Source organism: Mugil cephalus, chromosome 21, assembly GCF_022458985.1.
Source record: "Mugil cephalus isolate CIBA_MC_2020 chromosome 21, CIBA_Mcephalus_1.1, whole genome shotgun sequence".
In the NCBI taxonomy this organism is placed as follows: Eukaryota; Metazoa; Chordata; class Actinopteri; order Mugiliformes; family Mugilidae; genus Mugil; species Mugil cephalus.
The window spans coordinates 2,404,182-2,427,061 of NC_061790.1; the positions used below are offsets into that span (position 1 = coordinate 2,404,182).

The 22,880-nt window shown below is 39.7% G+C and overlaps 1 protein-coding gene across 1 annotated transcript in view; it reads left to right on the forward strand.

The window, feature by feature from the left end:
* Window positions 1–1,050: 1,050 nt before the first annotated feature.
* Window positions 1,051–22,880, forward strand: part of LOC124999448 — a 54,010-nt gene continuing 32,180 nt past the window's right edge. The window contains exons 1-4 of the mRNA XM_047574366.1: window positions 1,051–3,371; window positions 4,467–4,569; window positions 4,672–4,785; window positions 21,480–21,593. Coding sequence (XP_047430322.1) covers window positions 4,481–4,569; window positions 4,672–4,785; window positions 21,480–21,593 — 317 coding nt within the window. The 5' untranslated portion in view covers window positions 1,051–3,371; window positions 4,467–4,480. The remainder of the gene's footprint in view (window positions 3,372–4,466; window positions 4,570–4,671; window positions 4,786–21,479; window positions 21,594–22,880) is intronic.

A 22,880-nucleotide genomic window follows, 5' to 3' on the forward strand; every position in this document is an offset into this window, starting at 1 on the left:
CACACATAAAGTATGATAAAAAAGTTAATGATATATGTCATCTGTTTTCAACTGTTTTAACTCAATCTTCTCTGAGCAATGTGCTACTAATAGGAGAATATAAAGAAAACCTTGAATACCATTTAAAGGGAGAATTTGAACCATGTATAACAAAGTTACGTCTAACTCCATTGCGTTTTAGCTAATTGGACATTGGAGGCACACTTTTACAAAATCTTTAGTAGTACATTCGAGTGTTGTTTTATACAACATCAAACACTTTGTTGATACCAGGAAATGATGAATGCACTGGAAACCGGTTATCATGCAAACTATGTAACTCCATCTTTCCACCTTTGCCCGTTGGACTCAGACATGCAAGAATAAGCTCATGCACACTGGTTGTGGTAAAAAAATTTCCTATGCTTATGCTTACATTGACATAATATATCACTGAAGCCTAAAAATCTGAGGTAAATGCTTAACCCTAGCACCAGCCATAGATCTAACCCTAACCCTAGCTCTATCCCTGGCTGTAACCCTAGCACCAGCCCTGGCCCTAACCCTAACTGGTGTTTCTATTACATTGACATAATATATTACTGGACCCTAATGTGTGAATCATTTGGAAGTTTGTGGCTGCTATAATTGCGGCTGGCCACTAGATGTCACTGGTAGTGTCTGTCTTTGAGGCTTAGAAGCTTCCAAATCTTTTTTTGGTACATTCAGGAAGAAGCCCCAGAAGCTTCACAAGGCCTGATCCACCCATCTCTAAGTTTCAGTGAGAGGTTTTATTATTAAATAGCTGCCACTGTTGTGCACAGATCAATGGCAGCACGCTTTCGCACATACACCAGGGCAAATTGTGAACTTGTGTTTGTGTGTGTTGTTAGTGTAGTTTGTCAGGTTGTCAGGTCACTAAGGAGGGCTGTTCTTTTCTGGCCTCTGCTGTGACCTATAACCCCTCCCATGTGAGACAACTGGAACTGTTTGTTGATGACATCCCCCAGGAGAAGCATTTATAGGTTAAAAAGAGTTGGGCCTAGAATTGACCCCTGGGGAACCCCACACTCAGTCTCATGGGTTCCAGAGGAACAGGTATCCAGACGTACAAAGAAGCTTCTATCAGGGAGGTATGAGATGAACCAGTTAAGGACAGTGCCAGAGAGGCCAACCAGGTGCCTCGATCTGTTTATTAAAATGCAATGGTCTACCGTATCGAAGGCAGCAGTTAGATCCAGCAGAACCAAGACTGTGAGGTTATGGTTATCTAAATGACACGCGATGTCAGTTAAAAATCTTTAAAAAGACTGTATTGTTCATCCTAAAACCAGATTGATGCTTCTCTAAGATGCTTTAACTCAAAGATCATTTACTTGAATAAAAACATTCTTTTTAATATATAAGATTTTATTAAAAAAAAAAACAAAAAAAAAAACAAAAAAAAAAAAAAACGTACCACCGCCTTAAAGGAGACAGGGAACTTCATTTGAGAACATGTTATTTCCACCCTGGTGGAAAATAAAAAGTCAAAATTTGGTGGGGAAGCCTCAGTGAGAACAGTAAGTGCATGTCTCTCCCATGTCTCTGTAAGAAGAAGTCAGTCCAGGTTTTAGATTTTCAGAACTACAGAAGATGACACTTACCATGGAAGATGTAAACTGGGGTTTCGGAGCAAAGTCTTCTGTCTCAAGGGACCACATCCATGTGACTCAAACACCAACAGCCCAATGAGAAGACCAGAGCAGCTGTTTTTGTCTTCATTCCAATCATCTAATATGAAGTTCAGAGGACCTGTGGACCTCTCCAGACATGAGGTTTTAACATTAATTTTGTTTATGTTTGGTGATCTGCTGTCAGTGTTGACACATGTATCTATACTCATATATTTCCACCTATACATAAAATGGTTTAGTGTCATTGATTCAAATGGTTTAATTTTAGATCTCTTGATATAAATAACTTAGCTTTCCTTTTTATGATCACGGGATGTTTGAAGTGGTTACTTTATTGTAACACCAACACGCTTCCTACTGGAAGATGGTTTTAACACCCCCATGGTGAACAGAGAGCACAATTGGTGTCCCGTTATGTTGTTGTTGTACCGTTTCTCTCCCCTCATTTCAGGTAACTGGGGCGGAGCTAAGCTCTTATTGCAGACATGCCACAACTGAACAGGTTGGGTTTCATCACATATAAATACACCAGGACCTGTGCCATTTTCTCTTTGTTTCCTTGATCAAATTATACCTCTCGTCAGTTGTGTGTCTGCTTACTAACTAGTACAAATCACAACTTGAGCATTTATGAATAGATTTCAGTAATAAATTAAATATGATATTGATTAATTATGTACATATGAGTCATATGTAATGCTGTCTATCTGTCTGTAAACCATTCTAATGTAAGAGTCCTGCTTTAAATCCACTTTTCATGAAGGTTCTGATGTTCAACCATAGTTTCTAATAACTGAGACATATGTTGATTCAGCTGTGTTTTCATTTTGGAGACTGTGGGTTGTGGAACTATGGACAAGTGTTCCTATTGTGATGGTCTCCGGCCTAGCATGGCCTGTTTTGGTGTTTTTATTTGTCTTTGTCTTTCAGGTACCTTGCTGGTAGGCGGAGCCTAGTTAGGCAAACTGGGAGCACCTGGCCAGCCTTTCAGTGGGTGGCCCATTTGTGTATTTATTTCTGATTCTTGATTATTTTTCTTCATCAACACTTTACATTCTACACAAGGACATTTACCCATCAACAGACACACTGATAAACACTGGCCCCACCTCTGTGGTACGCTTTTGTTGTTATTATGTATCCTCATTTGTTATAAATAGATTTCTTTAACGTTATAGCGTATCTTCGCTTTTTGACGCTGCACATGAGCCGGGTCGTAACACTATTATTTTGACATTTTAGTCAGTGGGCTTGATAAAATAACAGCAATTCTTTAGGTTTAATTCAGTCCAATTTAACCGCACCACACACTCCACCTTCTACAATGATCATCAGCTGTCAATCAACACACCTTTTTAGATCCAGATCCAGGAAGTGAAGTTATAAAACTACGTGTATCTGGAGGTAGAGCTTAGTGTCCTCAACCTGTCTATGCTCAGGTAGAAACCATTTTCAGTGTTAAGGGCCAGGTGAGACTACACATAAAAGAGTCTTTCATTTAGTTGTTGGTTTATGACTTTGACTAGACTTTGTCCAGAGGCGGTGTGTTATCGGGTTTATCAGGTATCAGGTTTCAGCTGTTTCTGTGTCTGCAGGAGTTTCCATTATGTTTCCAGTACACACCACACAGAAGTAACACACCACCAGGACACTGAACATCAGGATAAAACCTGAAGAGACCTCGGCTCAAACTTTAAATCCACCTTCCTAGTGCAGGTAAGATTTAAGCTTAAACTAAATCATGACTGTTGAAGTTGAAGTTTGACAGATGGTTTCTTTAAAAAAAAAAAAAAAAAACAACTACCAATTCTGCTAAAGTTATAAATAAATTAGTAAAGGGTTAAGTTTGTGTTTTTGAAAGCTCATGTGTAGTGTTCATTTCTTTTTTTGTACAGTTTATTGAGTCAGTGTTTCGTTTGTGATATTCTGGGCAGGTCGGCAGGTTTAGTTTCATTTTCAGAGCAGTGACGCAGTTTACCAGTTCAGCTAAACTTAACATCGACAAGATCAAAAAGAATGAATATATATCAATGTTTATTCTCTTTATCTTGGAAATACTTTATAGCAATGTACAATCTTTTGTTTTCTTTTTGTGCAGAACCATTTTGTAAATACGCAATTAATTCATATCAATGCTTTTTGTGCATCCTCAGCTTGTGATTCATACTAGTTAGTAAACAGATGAATAATTGACAAGAAGCATGATTTGATCAAGGACGATTCACTGTGATAAACATCAGGACGACATGTCACAACCTGTATGAGGAAATATGTGAATGACACAAACACAAAGTCATACGAAGAGAGAGGGAGAGAGAGAAAATGGCGCAGGTCCTGGTGTGACCTGATAAGGTGTGGTACACCTGTAATAAGAGCTTAGCTCCGCCCTCAGTTACCTGTAATCAAGGAAGAGAAAGACAGAGGAAAGAAAACACTGTAGAACCACAAATATCGCCAGTATGTTATTGTTGTATTCACCTTTATATCTTCAAAACTGGTCAAGATAATTGATTTACCCAGAGACCAACTGTATGTACATCACATCACATAATACCTCTGTCTACAAACTGAATAACTTTTCTCTCTCTGTATCTTTGTTTAGTTTGATGATGTGACACAGACATCAGTTGTTCTTACATAAACAAATTATACCTCATTTTATTCCCATTAAATAACTTCATTAGATCCAGTTTTCTGTTTAGTCTGGTTGTTACAAACCTCACTGATGTTTGGGTTGAGATCCTCTAGAATCAGGTGATGAGTTTGGCATCCATCCATTAGTATAGAATGATGTGTTGTGTTTGTGTTAAGGTGTCGGCTCTGTCATGGATCAGAGTGAGGACAGAGAGGAGGGACTCTCTGCCTCTAAACCAGATCCATGTGAGGAATATGACGACCAAACCAGAGCTCACAGGTGAGATCTGGATCCTAATCCACAACTGTTCTTCGTGTCAGAGTTCAGAGTCTCTCTAGTCTCATCAGGAAAAGTCAAACATCTGGATGTGTTGTGTTGAAGGCCAGAGAAACAGGAGAGGATGGACTCTCCTACACCCAGCTGTGTGTCCATGAAGAGTGACAGCTCCAGGATTGAACCTACTGACTTTAAAGGACAACATTCATCTGAAACAAAGTAAGTGAACACAAATAAATGTGATATGTCATAACACAATAGCACGAAGCATAACCAGAAGCTGTGGAAGTATTAATGGACCCAAAATAAATCTTTTCTTTTTTGTGAGTTGTCCTTTATGTAGCCATTACCTTCATTAAGTGTCTGCTACAAGCAGTTTTAGCTCCTTAAGGTCCGCTCTTTTTTCTTCTGGTTGGCTAACAGTTTTTACTAGTTACCATAAAAACAACATCCATAACATTGGTATGGACGTACATACCAGTGTCAGAGTTAAATCTGAACTGGATACTGAAACTAAAGTCTATCAGTAAAAGTTCATTATATGATCTAAATATTCATATTTTCTCCTCAGTTCAGGAGAGCTTAGAGGTTCCCTGTGTGATAAAGGGTTGTAACTGTTCAATGCTGTTCTTCATTCAGAGTCACTCCAGTATCATCATTAACACTCAAACATCTGGATGTGTTGTGTTAAAGGTCAGACTCTCCTACACCCAGCTGTGTGTCCATGAACAGTGACAGCTCCAGGATTGAACCTACTGACTTTAAAGGACAATATTCTTCTGAAACTAAGTAAGTGAACACAATAACATGTTATGAACCATAACTGTTTCATTCTGTTTCTGCACAAATGCAATTCATAGGCCATGCTATCAGCAAACAAACTAACATCTAGCACTGCAGTGAATTGTTTCAACCACATCAGAATAAGAACATAATATAAATGCTATTGATGTATGTGTGAAAATATGTCACATATGAAAAAGAAAGGTCTTGCCAGACTAAACAGAGCTCTATTCCTTAAATGAATCTTTATTTAACTAGGTCGATCCCATTAAGATACAAAGACCTCTTTTCCAAGGGAAGCCTGACCAAGACAGCAGCTTAGGAAAGTTTCGACAGTTAAGAACAGATAGAAACTCACACAACACAAATAAAATACATGGAAGATAAAAAAAAATAACAGGACTAAGACTCAGAGTTTACATTAAAACAAGAACAAATATGAAAAGTAGCTGCTCCAAGGAGAAGAATCCAAAAGAATCCAAGTTTCAATCTTAATTTTGTTTTGTGTGTGTGTGGTTTAAAAGAAAACGGATCATCGATTAAAATGCCAAGGTACTTGTAACTGGTCACATGTTCTATCTCACACCCTTGTACTGACAAAATACTGGGATGACATACAGGTACTACCCTGCGATTGGAAAAAAAATCATCAGTTTAGTTTTGGCAGCATTTAGAACTAGTCTTAGTTCAATGAGCTGATTTTACACAAGATTAAAAGCAATCTGTAAGTTGCCAAAGGCCTCGGTAAAAGTGGAACCACAGCAATATATGACTGTTTCATCAACATAGAAATGAAATTTGGCATTTGGGACATCTCTGCCCAATGCATTTACATAAATAGCAAACAGAATAGGGCCCAAACTGAGTCCTGTGGCACACCAGTAGAAACATTTAACAATGTGGATGAGTTTCCTTTAAAATAAACATATTGCTTACTATTAGCCAGATAATTATCAAACCAGCCAATGGAACGCTCAGAAAAACCAATGTCAAGCAATCATTGCTTCAAAATGGAGTGATCCACTGTGTCAAAGTCCTTGGAAAGGTCAACAAAGAGGGCTGTGCATTTTTTTTTTTTTTTTTTTGTGTGATCCATCCAGTCTATTATGTCATTGGTGAATTTGAGGGAGGCTGTTATAGTGCTATGTTGCTTCCTGAAGTCAGATTGATATGGAGAGAGAATATTGTAAGTATGGAAGAATTCCTTCAACTGATCATTAACAAGACCTTCAAGGACTTTTAACAAAATGGACAACTTGGCGATGGGTCGATAATCATTCAAGCAGGTGGGGTCCCCCACTTTCAGAAGGGGAAGAGCATAAGCAACCTTCCAAATTTCAGGAATATAATTTGTACTAATAGTGAGATTAAAAAGACATTGGAGTGGTTAAGCAATGAAATCAGCAACTAACTTTAAAAAATACGTCTCTAAATTATCTGTGCCTCCAGATTTCATTATGTCCAGAGATAGAAGAGCTCCATGGACCTCTTCTGATGAAAACAGCCTAAAACTAAAAGGAGATTGACCAGCAGTTATATGGCCTAGAGACATGTTGCCAACACCAAGAGTAGAAGGCACAGGATTAAGGGCAGGTACAGCAATTGGAGTAGAGAACCTAGAAAAGAAGGAGCCAGAGACAAAAAAAAAAAGCTTATTGAAGCAATCAAGTATAGAAGCCCTATCAGTTACAGTAGGGCCATCATTGACAATACAGGGTGGGAATTTGTTATGATTATCAATGGCTAAGACAGATTTGATCACCTTCCAAAAACTTTTTTGGGTCCTTTAAATTGTTATTGCAGAGAGATAAAAGTTGGACTTTGCTTTTTTAATAAGAAAAGTTAAATGATTTCTGAGTTGCCTAAATGTAAGCTTATCACCCTCAGACCCAGCCTTTCTAGCCTTAGGCCAGGCAAGATTTCTATTGTGCAGTAGATCGGCTAAATCAGGTGTGAACCACTGGTTATCCCTCCCTTTAACCTTAAAATTTTGAAAGGGGCACACTTATCAACCAGAGAAGAGAAACCTTCAGAGAAGAACTGCCATGCAGACTCTACATCATTAATCTATTCAATACGATCCCAGTTAAAATTATGTAGATCATGTTGATCCTGTTCAACAAAGGACGTCATGTTACGTTTTATGAGAATACGGTGTTTGGATTTACTAACCTTGGCATTTCTAACCGCAGCAATCATGCAGTGGTCAATTCTATCATTTACAAAGACACTTGACATAAAATACTTGTGTGGAACATTGGGAACAAGTCAATTAAAGTTGATTTGTCTGGACACTTTAAATTGGGGTGTGTGGGGCTTTCAATGAGCTGTGTAAAATTGAATGAGGTACAGATATCTTTCAATGCCTCAGATTTAGAATTTCTAAATCACCAGTTAGAATTATTTCATTATAATTCAAGTCAGCTAACAACTGAGCCAAAGAGGTTAGTACTTCAGTGGTAGCAAATGGTATAGGATCCCACAGCAGTTCTGAGAAACCCATTTGAAACTTCAAGATTTATAGCCAAGAACTCACACTGTTTACTGACTGATTTGGACTGCAGGACTTTTACATTAAATTTGGATTTACAATAAATTGCAACTCCACCCCCATTCCTAGGATGGTCGGCCCTAAAAAAATTGCACCCTTTAATGGAGATGGCTTTATCTGAATGAGATTTACTAAGCCACGTTTCAGACAGAACAATAAAATCGGCATTGGTTGATTTTTCACCAAATGTGCAGCATGTCAATCTTTGATGGCAAGCTAAGAATATTCAGATGAATTATACCTAGCAAGTGTGTTACCAATAGCAGCACCAGGACCTGGATTTGGCTGAATACCTGAAATTAAAAGTAACAGAAACAACAAAAATCTTTTCCGGGTTACTACATGTTTTGGTTTTAGAATGTAATCTAGCGTGCAATATGACAAGAGACTTATCAGATAGTACAAAGTTTGTGTCTAAGACATATGCTAACTGCAGCAGGGCTGATGGAGGCTAGCTGTTGCAGGGCTGGTGGAGGCTACCTGGAGGCTAGCTGTTGCAGTGCATCTAGAAGCTTGCTGTTGGCTGGTGGAGGTTACCTGGAGGCTAGCTGTTGCAAGGCTGGTGGAGGCTAACTACAGCAGGGCTGGTGGAGGCCAGCTGGAGGCTAGCTACTACAGGGCTTCTAGAAGCTGGCTGTTGGCTAGTGGAGGCTAGCTGGAGGTTAGCTATTGCAGGGCTGGTGACAGCTAGCTAGAACAGGGCTTCTAGATGCTGGCTGTTGCAGAGCTTCCAGACGCCAGCCCTGAAATTAATCTTTATTTAACCAAGCTTCATACAGTCCAGAGGCAAGTTAGGCCTCAAATAAATAATCTTCAGACAGAAACTTGCTATACAATGACTAAAAATGAGCTTTCAAGATATCAGAATGGGAAATGTGCCAGTGTCTTACATTCAAGCCTAAATTTACATAAAATACACAACACATAAAATAATGAAAGTTCAGACCTCACAGACGGTTGACTCTGCCATCTTGGATTTAAGGTACACATAGATACATACATCATTCTTTTCTCAGACTCCAGCAGCAAGGCTCTCAGTTGTGTGTCTACGGAACAAATACTGGTACAATGTTATTTTCCAAAATTCCTGACAGAGGATATCATACCTTGGTGTAGAATTTCATGCTATGTTGTTTTGTCACAGTATTCCTTAACATGAAACATGTTTTCTATGTAATTGTGTTAACCTTCTTGTTTTCTTTGCAGGGTTCAGAAGAGTTTAGAGGATCCCAGGGTTCAGTCTACCCAGGAACAACCAACAGACCTGGACTCTATATTTATGGTGTGTATATAAACCCAGCTGTTAAATTAAATGCCACTAATGAAATACTAACATAGTGGCTTTAAAGCGTAACACAGTTTGGCTGTGCTGGGACCATATTTTTTTGACACATATCAGTCAGTGTCACGTGGCACATACAATACACACTTGAAGACTAAAATAGTCCAGCTGTATTGTGCCCATGTCAGTGTTTTTTTGTTGGTAATTTAAGTGATTACCAAAAGTTATAGTTATATAATGAATACAGACTGGCACAGAGCAGTGCATTCTTAGCTTTCTTTTAAGCGGTTGAAATTCCTAACCCTAACATTAGGAATCCTAGCAATTTTTCAGGTCTCAGTTGTTGATGGTGTCTCGGGGCTTGATTACACAATTTTTAATTCATCTTTAAATACACACGCAAATCCAACATACTGTAGTGAACATCTTTCTGTCATAAATATATATATTTATGACATATTTTTTCAGATCCTTAAAGAGAACATTGTTAGTTTTGTGACGGAAGAGTTGAAGAAATTCCAGCATCTTCTGAGTCTGGACCAAGAAACCGTAAAGAGTCAGAGGGAGGATGAGAAGGTGGACGGTGAAGAGAAAGAGCAGAAGAGCAAAATCAGAGAGTCGTTACTGAACATCACCCTGCACTACATGAGGAAAATAAAGCAAGAGGGGCTGGCTGACCGTCTGCTGAGCAGTAAGAGACTTTGAACAGCTTTTAGATACTTTAATTCATCATCTAACAAAACATCTACATTTTCAACATCCTTAGAGGATGGAACAGCAGCAGCCATAAAATATATGCCTCTAAGATTTACAGTTTGTCTTTTATTTATTCAGGAGTTCCTTCTGGACTGTGTCAACATAAACTCAAATTAAATCTAAAGAAGAAGTTCCAGAGTGTGTTTGAGGGGATCAGTAAAGCAGGAAACTCATCCTTTCTGAATGAGATCTACACAGAACTCTACATCACAGAGGGAGAATCATCAGAGGTCAATGATGAACATGAGGTCAGACAGATTGAAGCAGCTTCCAGGAAGAAAGATGAACTGGAAAATAGAATCAAATGTGAAAACATCTTTAAACCATCAGCTCACACAGATGAACCAATCAGAACAGTGATGACAAAGGGAGTAGCTGGCATTGGGAAAACAGTCTTAACACAGAAGTTCACTCTGGACTGGGCTGAAGACAAAGCCAACCAGGACATCCTCTTCATATTTCCATTCACTTTCAGAGAGCTGAATGTGGTGAAAGAGAGAAAGTTCAGTTTGGTGGAACTTGTTCATCACTTCTTCACTGAAACCAAAGAAGCAGGAATCTGCAGGTTTGAAGAGTTCCAGGTTGTGTTCATCTTTGACGGTCTGGATGAGTGTCGACTTCCTCTGGACTTCCACAAGACTGAGATCCTGACTGATGTTACAGAGTCCACCTCAGTGGATGTGCTGCTGACAAACCTCATCAGGGGGAAACTGCTTCCCTCTGCTCGCCTCTGGATAACCACACGACCTGCAGCAGCCAATCAGATCCCTCCTGAGTGTGTTGACATGGTGACAGAGGTCAGAGGGTTCACTGACTCCCAGAAGGAGGAGTACTTCAGGAAGAGGTTCAGAGATGAGGAGCAGGCCAGCAGGATCATCTCCCACATCAAGACATCACAAAGCCTCCACATCATGTGTCACATCCCAGTCTTCTGCTGGATCTCTGCTACAGTTCTGGAGGATGTGTTGGAAACCAGAGAGGGAGGAGAGCTGCCAAAGACCCTGACTGAGATGTACATCCACTACCTGGTGGTTCAGACCAAAGTGAAGAAGGTCAAGTATGATGGAGGAGCTGAGACAGATGCACTCTGGAGTCCAGAGAGCAGGAAGATGATTGAGTCTCTGGGAAAACTGGCTTTTGATCAGTTGCTGAAAGGAAACCTGATCTTCTATGAATCAGACCTGACAGAGTGTGGCATCGATACCAGAGCAGCTTCAGTTTACTCAGGAGTGTTCACACAGATCTTTAAAGAGGAGAGAGGACTGTACCAGGACAAGATGTTCTGCTTCGTCCATCTGAGTGTTCAGGAGTTTCTGGCTGCTCTCTATGTTCACTTGACATACATTAATCATGATGTCAATCTGATGGAAAAATCACTAAAATGGTGGTGGTGGTGGTGGTATATGTTGTTTGAGAATGAACCTGATGTAGATCATCTCCACCAACGTGCTGTAGACGAGGCCTTACTGAGTCCAAATGGACACTTGGATCTGTTCCTGCGCTTCCTCCTGGGCCTTTCAGAACAAACCAGTCAGGTTCTTCTCCATGACCTGGTGATAGAGAGAGGAATCAGAGAAACGACCAGCAGTAAAACAGTGACATACATCAAGAGGAAGATCAGTGTGGATCTTCCTACTGAGAGAAGCCTTAATCTGTTCCACTGTCTGAATGAACTGAAGGATGAATCACTAACAGAGGAGATCCAACAGTTCCTGAGTTCAGGAAGACTCTCAGAAAAGAATCTCTCTCCTGCTCAGTGGTCAGCTCTGGTCTTTACGTTACTGTCATCAGAAGAAGATCTGGATGTGTTTGACTTGAAGAAATTTTCTGCTTCAGAAGATGCTTTGCTCAGGATGCTGCCAGTCATCAAAGCCTCCAGAAGAGCTATGTAAGTGAAGAAGTTTGCAACATACAGCATATTTTTTACCAAAGATGATGTTTACCTTCATACAGAGTGCTTTAACAATATGGCCTATCTGGAGCACATGTCATCAAGAGATAAAGATCAGTATGTACAGGCTAGCTGGGATAAACCTGGAAATGCAATGCATTGAAATGTCTTGGGAAATATATCATTTCATATTCAACACATTTATAGTCAGTTAGTCAATGAACTGTCAAGCAAAAAAACAAAAAACAAAAAAAAAAACAAAAACAACACACAATGAGAAACAGAAGACAAAATTACATTAATCATGTTCAGTATATCAGATAATAAGAGTCAAACGTTGCAAAGAGCTATTAAGAAATTTAACATGAATGTTTTGTACAGACATGAACCTGAAAAAATACAAGTTGCCCAAAAGCAGTCTTGCCAAGGTTAGTACACATGCACTGAGGGTAAAACAATGTTTTAACTGCTCCACGGATTTTATGTTAAAAAACAAAAACAAAACAAAACAAACAAACAAACAAACAAACAAAAAAAATCCACGCCTATCTAAGTTAGTATTTCAGAAACTCTTTATAGAGTTAGAATTTTGATGCAATACATCACATTTGTAGCCGGTCACATCTGTACCATTAAATCACTTGAAAAAGCACAGAAAATATTGTTGTTTCAAATATTTTTATTGTGAAGCAGACAGTATACCAAAAATACATCCACCTTTGGTTCGTGCAATGCTTCATTATTTTGTAATATGAGTAACAAAAGGAGTCCAACAAATAAGTAAATAAATGAAAAACAAATGAAAAAATATATAAAAACAAGTTAATAAATACATTTATTAAAATAAAATAAATAAATAATAACTCCCTCCCTGACCCACCTTGTCCTGCCCACCCAGTATTACTTAGGTTGTCCTGCATCCTGTTTCAAGAAAGAGATAATTGGTTGCCACATCTTTTTGAAGTCTTCCAAACTACCACTAAGAGAATAGCGAATCCTTTCAAGGTGTCAAGTATCAGTCAGTGCCGTTAACCATGCTTTGAAAGTAGGTGTCTCCGTTTTTTTCCAATGTAGGAGCTGTATATTCTGTAGGTCCCTGATGTCCCTAGTTTAACCAAGAGCGGATCTGGTCGTTAGCTAGCTATTGACAGAAAACCTCATGATGTCCCATTACTTCTTCTTTTCAGGTTGAGTGATTGTAACCTGTCAGAGAGAAGCTGTGAAGCTCTGGCCTCAGTTCTCAGCTCCCGGTCCTCTTGTCTGAGAGAGTTGGACCTGAGTGATAACGACCTGAAGGATTCAGGAGTGAAGTTTCTTTCTGATGGACTGAAGAGTCCACACTGTCTACTGGAAACTCTCAGGTCAGGAGTCAGTAGTTTAAACATGCTTTGTTCAGTGTTTAAAGTTATTCACGTGTATATTATATGACTTACTGTTTCTTTCTGTTTAGTTTGTCAGGTTGTCAGGTCACTAAGGAGGGTTGTTCTTTTCTGGCCTCGGCTCTGACCTCTAACCCCTCCCATCTGAGAGAACTGGACCTGAGCTACAATCATCTAGGAGATTCAGGAGTGAAGCTGCTGTCTGATATAAAAGAGAATCCAGACTGGAGACTGGACACACTCAGGTATGAACACACAACATTTATTCATTTTAAACTGTGATAGAATTCATATAGGACAGAAAGTTCTTGAGGAAACGTTAATAGATGCACTTCTTGCAGAATTAGATGAAGTTGAAGATAACAAGATGAGCCTTCTTCTTTTCAGGGTGGACCATGGTGGAGAGCAGAGAATGAAACCTGGTCTGAGAAAGTGTAAGTGTGTGTGTGATGTGCAAAAATAATTAAATTAATCATAGTCACACTTTTATTTAATAAACCTAGGACACAAACACTGATCTGTGTGTTTTCTCAATCAGATGCTCATAAGCTCACTCTGGATCCAAATACAGCAAACTGGTACCTCCTGCTGTCTAATAACAACATAAAGGCAAAGGTACTAAAAGAGAGGCAGCCATATCATCCTTCTCCAGAGAGATTTGACGTCCGTCAGGTTCTTTGCAAAGATGCAGTGACTGATCGCTGTTACTGGGAGGTTGAGTGGGAAGGAGATGTGTTCATAGCAGTGACTTATGAAACAATCAGAAGGAGAGGAAAGGATGAAGACTGTCGGTTTGGGAGGAACAGTCAGTCCTGGAGTCTGCAGTGCTCTGAGAAGGGTTACTCTATCTGTCACAATAAAACAGAAACAGAGCTTCCATTCTCTTCCTCCTCTGTATCTAACAGAGTAGCAGTGTATGTGAACTACTCTGCTGGAACCATCTCCTTCTGTGAAGTTTTTAACGGCAAACTGTTTCCTCTCCAAACCTTCCACTCCACATTCACTGACCCTCTCTACCCTGGATTTGGGTTTGGAATCAACTCCTCTGTGTCTATTTTTGAGCTCTAGGCAAATATTCACCCTGCGGACTGAATACAGCTGTTGAGTGAATAATTTGAACATTTAAGAGCTTTGCTTAAGGAACCTCAACCATGGATGTAAATCAGTTGCCATCTGATGAACTCTGAGCTGTAGCAGAGCGTGTGACCATTCTCACAATAACTCTCATTACTTGTATATACTACTGTTCAAGTTCGTACATATCTGCTTCTATTATTATTTAATTCTATGTATATATGTTGTACAGTTTTTCTACCCTTGTATTTTAAGCTTAAGTGCTGTGTCTTGATTGAAATGTGCACACATACTTGGCTGATTCTGATCTGACCCTGGTGACAGCTTATCATAATAAATATATCAGTCTATAAGAGGAGTTGTAGTGGTTAGTCAACTCTTGTACCATGACGCTTTAAGCATTGTGTTGACTAGTCACTGATCACGTGAGAATAACAACATGGACACCTCCTAGAAGTCAGGTGAGGAGTCCAGTGGGTCGTTGGCTCATCAATGGGCATATAGTCTATATGCCAATTTATATAGACTATATATATCTGCAGTGCACTGTATTGATAAGATCATGTGTTTATGTTATGTTTATGTTATGTGTTCTATTAGTTGACATTCTTGCTGTAGTTGTCTCTTAGCGTGTTTTGTTTTTGTCCTTGATGTCAGTGAATGCACCATGGGAGAGACAAAAGTTAAGGCAGAGCTGAGTTTGCTGAGTGAGAGCCACAGATTAGAAGTGTCAGACTGACGGTGTTTATGGTGATGGTAGTATCCCTTGTAAAAGCCTGTGTAGCTTCTTTTGTGTGAGGCTATAAAATGTTATAAGTGATCAATTAACTGCTCTTTTCTATTGTAAATGCTTTTGTTCAGTCCATTTTGTACTTACTGTATATCTTTTTGATGTTAACCATGTGTTCTGTGTACTGTATAACACTGGGAGAATTCAATTAAATAATAAAGGTGGAGACTTCAAGTAAACCATTCTCTGCTCTGATATTATATTGTTTTATTTGAAAGACCCGGAACTGGGCTGGAGGTCCCAAGTAACAGTCACAAAACTTCCAGTATTCTGTAAAATGTCCATGATATCAACATCAAAAGGCATCAACAGGATTATCAACATATGGTCTTGGTTATGGAGATAGTTCTGTTCATTTAAGCAGTATATTTCCTATTATGATTATATGATGATAAAAGCTTTCTGGACCACACACATTGCACCACCTACTGGAAGGCTGATTTAATACCCTTGTTATAATGAGTATAAACAGGCAGGTATTCATGAATTGAACTGATTATTTTTCTTTCTAGTTGCTTTTACAGGACCATGCAGACACTAACAAGCCTGCAGTAAAAAGAAGACAGAACACTTGTCAGTGTGTAGACTGTGAGAATTATCTATGAGAGATTTAATACCTGATGAATGTTCTGGTTTGGTGTCAAACAACTGAGAGAGATGGCGATTCTACTGGGTTTTCAGGGAGGAGGCTGTGGTTTGAACTGACACACATTCCTTAATTTCTCAGCTTTTCAGATCATGGCAGGGCGCCACCCGGTGACGATCTACGGACTACCTGCAAAGAGAAGTTACACAACTGTGTGTATCTGGAGGTGGAGCTTAGTGCTTCCTCATCTTGTCTGTGATCTGACACAAAACGTTTCTTCTTTTTCTCTCCGGACTGAACAGACCCTGAAGTCACTTAGCAGGTAGCAAAACAACTTAGCAAACATCAACCCTAAACATCTTGACCCTAACTCTAACACAACAACACAGCAGCTCCAATATAAACTGTGTACAGTGGTTGATTGACAATTTGCACTAGTGGTGTGCGATACTGCATATTTTGGTGTCGATCCGATACCAAGTAGATACGGGCCAGTATCGCCGATCTTTTTCAATAAAGGTGGCACTGTATGCGTCATTTAATTGATAAATCGCTAAGTGTTTTTGTGATGTTTCCCCTTTTTAATATTAAATTGTTAAAACCCAGGACAGAATTAGACAAAATTTATAATTAAATAAGAAAATGCTGGTGGGGGATTTCTCTCCTCCTCTCTCCGTTTGTGTAGCTCCACGTTTTCTTTAAAAATGTTTATATAAATTGGTAGTGTTTCCACTATACCTGGTTAGCTTTTTACAAATCACACTTTTTGCTGTTTTTTGCTGTCTCGTTTTCCGCTTGAAAATACAGCCACACAGCGCTCCTCTTCCTCTCTGACATTCTTCTGTTATATTTTCTCTGTGCGTGTGCTGATGAACCTGAGCCGGCAACTTGCTTATTTGTTTGCTTTGCGTTGAGTCCAGCGACCTGGCTGTTTCCTCTTTGCCGAAACCGCAGCATTGCAAACAAGAGCGGAACTTAAAGTAAAAAAATCGATCTCATCAGGTTAGTATCGACCCGATACCCACATCGACTTGGTATCGATATTATCGATATTTGGAGCAATCCACCCACCACTAACTTGCGCTATTAACTTGAGTAGGGGAAGGAGAGGTACACCAGAGAGGTGGATCATACCACTGCAATGCAAGGGTGGGGAAGCATTTTCTCGGTGAAATACTTTGTTTAAACCACATTTTTTTTTTTTTTTTTTTTTTTTTTACTTTTTGTCATCTTATCAACAATAATATCTTTTTAAGAAAACCCCCGGTAAAACTTTTGTTTTTTCAACTCTCTTTTAGGGCTGTTGGGCAGTTCTACTTCCTCTACTTCCTGATCATATGATTAGAGTTGTGTCTCTGTATCTGGAGGCGGAGCTTACGCTTCTCTCTCAGGTTTTACCTGGTTCTGAATTTGTAGTAGATTTTGCTGATTGAACAACTATGGTGATACTTCAACCCCGGGATTAAACCTAAAGTGATTACTGCCTAAACTCTAAATCCACCTTCCTGGTCCAGGTAAGATTTAAACTTTTACTTGTTAGGACGCAGAACATCATCACTGTTGTGAAGTTGTTTTAAATAGCTTTGCCAGATGGTTTATTTAAAGTCTTCGCTCACTTCTGTCCTCACTTAATATTAAATATAAAAATGATGTCTTTCCCAATAACTCTGAGCTGTTTTCTATCACATCTGAGAGAGAGTGTATGTCGATGGTTTCTCTGTCAGGTGTAACCAGGTCTGTAGTTCACAGGTAAAACAACGTAAAACCAAATAAAACTTAGAAAAATAAAATCTGATGCCGTTAAAGTTTAATGATGTCCTTATAAAAGCTTCCCAGTCTGAAATATTATTTATTTATTTATTTTTCAGTTCAGTGTATTGGAACCTCTGCAGAACACTCGACAGGTTTACTTTCGTTTTCAGAGCAGTGACGCAGTTATTTTGCTCAGATAACGTCGAAATGATGAACTTATAAATGATAAAAAACAAGTTTTTTTCTCATGCATGTTTAACAGATAGCTGTTACTAGTCTTGGAAAAGCTTTATAGTAAGGTACAGAAATGTTTGATCATTAGATCTATTCACGGCTATTATTATTATTATTATTATTATTATTATAACTTATTTTTGCAGAATCAACTTGTAAATAAGTAGTGGCTTCAAGTAATGAGACAAACTTCACAAGTCAGACCAAAAGAAAGAGAAAAATATGCAGAGCAGTTAAGGTGTGTACGTCTGTAATAAGAGCTTAGCTCCGCCCTCAGATACCTAAAATAAAGGAAATTAAAATGTTTCAAAGAGCAGGGAACGTGCATTATTTTCACTTTTGTACCACTCATTTTTGGTGAAAAATATGTGTTACAGAGTATAATGTGATGTAATACATGTAAGAATAAAAAAACAAACAAAAGCAATAATGAATGGAATATATTTTAGGGACCTTGAAAATTACATGAACATTTTGGAACTTTTTGACTTCATAATATAACCACCAAACCATGTCCTCACTGCTATATCATAACATATGAAGTGTCTATTGTGAACTACTCTGTCCATGTTTCAATGATATTTTTTTCAATGTCTGGAGGAAAGAAGAGCTGAGATGACCAGTCTTATGGGTCCTAAAGTCATTCAAATGACATTTTCTGCCTGAGACGACCAACAATAGCACTGCCTTTTGAAATAAATGCCCCTACAAAGACCAGCAGGTGTCTGTGGGAACCTGGGCAAATGTTTTGGGAACAGACAGTTCTTGTGAACCTCACTGACGTTTGGGTTGAGATCCTCTAGAATCAGGTGATGAGTTTGGCATCCATCCATTAATATAGAATGATGTGTTGTGTTTGTGTTAAGGTGTCGGCTCTGTCATGGATCAGAGTGAGGACAGAGAGGAGGGACTCTGCCTCTAAACCAGATCCATGTGAGGAATATGACGACCAAACCAGAGCTCACAGGTGAGATCTGGATCCTAATCCACAACTGTTCTTCATGTCAGAGTTCAGAGTCTCTCTAGTCTCATCAGGAAAAGTCAAACATCTGTATGTGTTGTGTTGAAGGCCAGAGAAAGAGGAGAGGATGGATACTCTAACAGCCAGCTGTGTGTCCATGAAGAGTGACTGGTCCATGGTTGAACCTCTTTACTTTAAAGCACGATGTTCTTCTGAGACAAAGTAAGTGAACACATTTATATGTCATAACACAACAGCGTGATGCATAACTAATAGATAGATAGATAAATAGATAGACAGACAGACAGACAGACAGACCGACCGACCAGCAGACCAGCAATCAGCTACTAAGTAGCCTATCCAGTAGCAGAAGGTAATAGAGATGGGACATGCATCTACACTTCAACCAGCACCTCTCCCTTCTACAAGGATCAGAAATAAAACACTAATAGACACCAGCTAATTGGCTTAGCCACAGAAGTAAAACACTATAAAACACCAGCTAACAAGCCTAGCCAACAACAGTAGGCAGTATGCGCCACATCATTGGGATTTTCAAGTGGGCACCTCCCTTCACCGATGTTTCATTAAGTTAAGCCCATGACACCTCAAGAAGGCTTAACAGTGAGCTCCAGCGTCCCGGAGTCACCCCCCTCAATGCAGCAACCACGCCACCATGTCACTTTCAACCAACAGATTAGATTAGCCCTACTACAACCGCTAACTACTAACACTACACAGCTAGCCTTACCTTTAGCGTGCTCCCCAGCTAGCTTGTTTTCTCCTTAGCCACAACCACTCATTCGCTCGCTCCGCTGCCAGGGACATGTTGTTTACAGCGACCCTCTGTTCTTTCTCGCTAATGTCCAACTCATACAGGAGAGCAATGGTGGATTTTGAAACAAAGTTACTGGGACAGTAAGTTCACAAAGCACACTTTATTTTCTACTTTGGATCACAACAGCAATATTGGAGGAAGTTTCTGTTTCTTATTTCAAATGTATAAAATAAATCTGTGTGATTCATAAGTAAGTTCTCCTGGAAGAGGTGATGGAGGTGGGTGATTCCTTTATGCTTCCAAGTGCTGAGGTGAAGATGGACTTTGTTATTTACAAAGTCAGGGTTGTGCCAAATCGAGGAGAACCCACAGGGTTCCAGCTGGGATCCTGTGGTCTCTAGACTCTTCCACCAAGCGGACAGGGTGGTGTAATAATGGGGTTTTGAAAGCAGTTATGGCGCTTAAGGGTGATTGTATTGAAGGGCAGGTCCGAAATGCATATGTTGTGGCAGTCGGCCTGTTCTGTGTCTAGACACAAATTGTAATCTGCCTCTGGGTTTAGCCTTAGCACACTTAAACTCCTCTGTTAGACTAGTTACTGGGAGCCTTGTATGCCTTTCCCATACAAGGCTGTGTCGCTTAAGCAGCGTGGGACACCAAGCCATCTCATAATTGATGAATTAATCATCCTTTCAAACTTCTCTACCTTTGTCAGAGGAATCTCATATACTGTCAGTGGCCACATTAGCCGGGGCAATAACCCAAATTGCATTGCTCGAAATGCCTTGAATCATTTCTTATCTCAGTCCCTCGAACTGTGCTACATCGCTGAGACTTGCGTCATACCACCTTCACTGGCTTCACTGGCTTCTCTAGCACTGTGGGAATCACCTCCTCATTTATGACAAATTCTTATCTACTAACCTTTCCTTTAACAACTGAGAGACTCCTAGACTTACTCAGCCTCACCTTCATCCTAGCTCACTGCAAGTTGCTGTTTATCTTATCCAGCAGTCTGCTAGTACACGGAGTAGTTGACGTCACAGTCGTCATGTCATCCATGTAGGCCCTAATTGGGGGGAGACGAAGCCCTCCATGCAGCTTTTCTCCACCTACCACCCATTTCGAGACCCTAATAATCACCTCCATTGCCATTGTAAAGGCTAGTGGAGAGATTGTACACCCTGCCATGATGCCTCCCTCCAGCTGCTGCCGGGCTGTAGTATACTCTGCTGTAGTAAAGCAGAGCTGTATATCTGCAAAGTATGCTTTGACTAGGCCTTTGATACTGCCTGGAACTCTAAAAAAATCAAGAGCTTCCCATAACAAACCGTGAGGAACTGAACCAAACACATTATCCAGGTCTAGAAACAGGTACAGCATGCAGGTCTCTCTTTTCTCGCTTTGCTAACTGAATTTGGTGCCAAATCATACAGGTGTGCTCTAAGCACCCAGAAAAGCTGGGGATTCTAGCCTTTTGCACCGAAGTATCAATCAAGCCATTTTCCTCCAAGTACCTAGACAGCCTCTGTGCCACAACACTGAAGAACACCTTCCCCTCAACATTAAGCAAACTGATTGGCCTAAACTGACTTATCTCTACTGAGCCCTTCTCTTTGGGAATGAAAATCCCCCCTGCTCTACGCCATGCCTTGGGAATGACCTGTTTCTTCCATACTAAATTCATCAATTTCCAAAGAAATCTCAATACATCTGGTGCACTTTTATACAGCGGATACGGGACTCCATTAGGTCCCAGGGCTGAAGAGACTCTTGTGCGCCTCACCACCTCCCAAACCTCTTTCCACCTTGGTGGGCTATTATCACACTGACTACCTATATCTCCAATTGGTGGAATATCAGAGGGGAGTGCCATCTTCCTAAACCTTTCCTTATCTTTGTGCACCACCACCAAGTACTCCTCAAGTTCTTGCTTTGGCACCATCAGACTGCCATTCTTCTCTTTACTAAATAGATAGATAGATAGATAGATAGATAGATAGATAGATAGATAGATAGATAGACAGACAGACAGACAGACAGACAGACAGACAGACATCAGGAAAAGTCAAACATCTGTATGTGTTGTGTTGAAGGCCAGAGAAACAGGAGAGGATGGACTCTCCTACACCCAGCTGTGTGTCCTTGAAGAGTGACTGGTCCATGGTTGAACCTATTTACTTTAAAGGACAACATTCATCAGAAACAAAGTAAGTGAACACATTTATTTATATGTCATGTGTTACATAGATAGATAGCAGATGATTTTATGAACTTCAGGAGTATTACTAGATTCAAAACTAAGATATTACAAGGGGGCTGTTATGTTCATTCATAGCTCCATACGGTCTGTTGTGGGAATCTTTTAAAGTTGTTTTGCATCTTTCACATTTCACACATATTCTTTTATCATAGCAGCACTTGGATTACCTGGCATTTCATCCCAGGTCCAATGACACAGCCATCAACCTGGAATTTAACCCGCTCGACCCGCTAGAGATTTTACTTTTCCAAATTTTTAATTTAAAGAGACTTTAAAGGGGCTGTTAACATCTGCATTTGTCTATTCAGTAGCAGTTAAATAAAATATTTAGCACAAAAACTTAAATAATGTAATCAGAGCAAATACAAACTAAAGCTTATTGCCACTGCCAAATGTATTTAAATTAATGTTATCCTCTTCATTATATAAAAAATAAAAAAATCCACACAATCCTGAGCCACAATCATAAAACAGTCAAGTTTATCAGAGTTCAGCATAACCAGTCAGTATTGAGTATCAAATGTCCCTGTCAGAGTGAGGTTAAAAAATGTACACAGCTTTGATTTACTGTGCAAGGGACTAGTTTTACAAAGTCCATGTTCTTACTGCATTTCCTTTGGAGAATCTTAGTCAAAAGACAGAAAATTTTCATTTTCATTTGTCTATTCTAAGAACTGACAATGGTCTTTTACTCCTCCGCACCAAGCCAGGTGCTAAGACACACAAGATTATTTCCATTTTCAGATGATAAAGAGGCTCTCTTCCTGTCTGTGTACAGAAGGGCCAGTCTGCTGTGTGAACCAGCATGTTGGGACCACCACTATAATGAACAGGACTCTGAACTTATGGTGGGCTCTGCTCTGTATCAATGCACACCGCACTTGATTGAGTCTTCTTCCTATTCAGAATCTTACATGTCTCCAGGTCTTTTTTAAATGTAGACTTGAACTTGATCACGTAGGCATGGTCATTGTCTGAGCTCTCTATCTCCCAAGAGAAACAGCAAAAAGCGGGCATGATATATTCTTTTCTCCTAAAGTTTCCTAAAGTTCAGTCACATACCTGCAACTGAAAATAAACTCATCAGTCTAAATGATTGCTATAGCGAGAAATATGATGTAAAATATACTTGCAAGGCTCCACTAGTGTTTCCAACTTCTGCAGTTTGTCCATTTCAGCTGTAGTTGGCATGGCAATCTTGGTGTGTGTGGTGAGGACATCCCTTAGTGGCTGT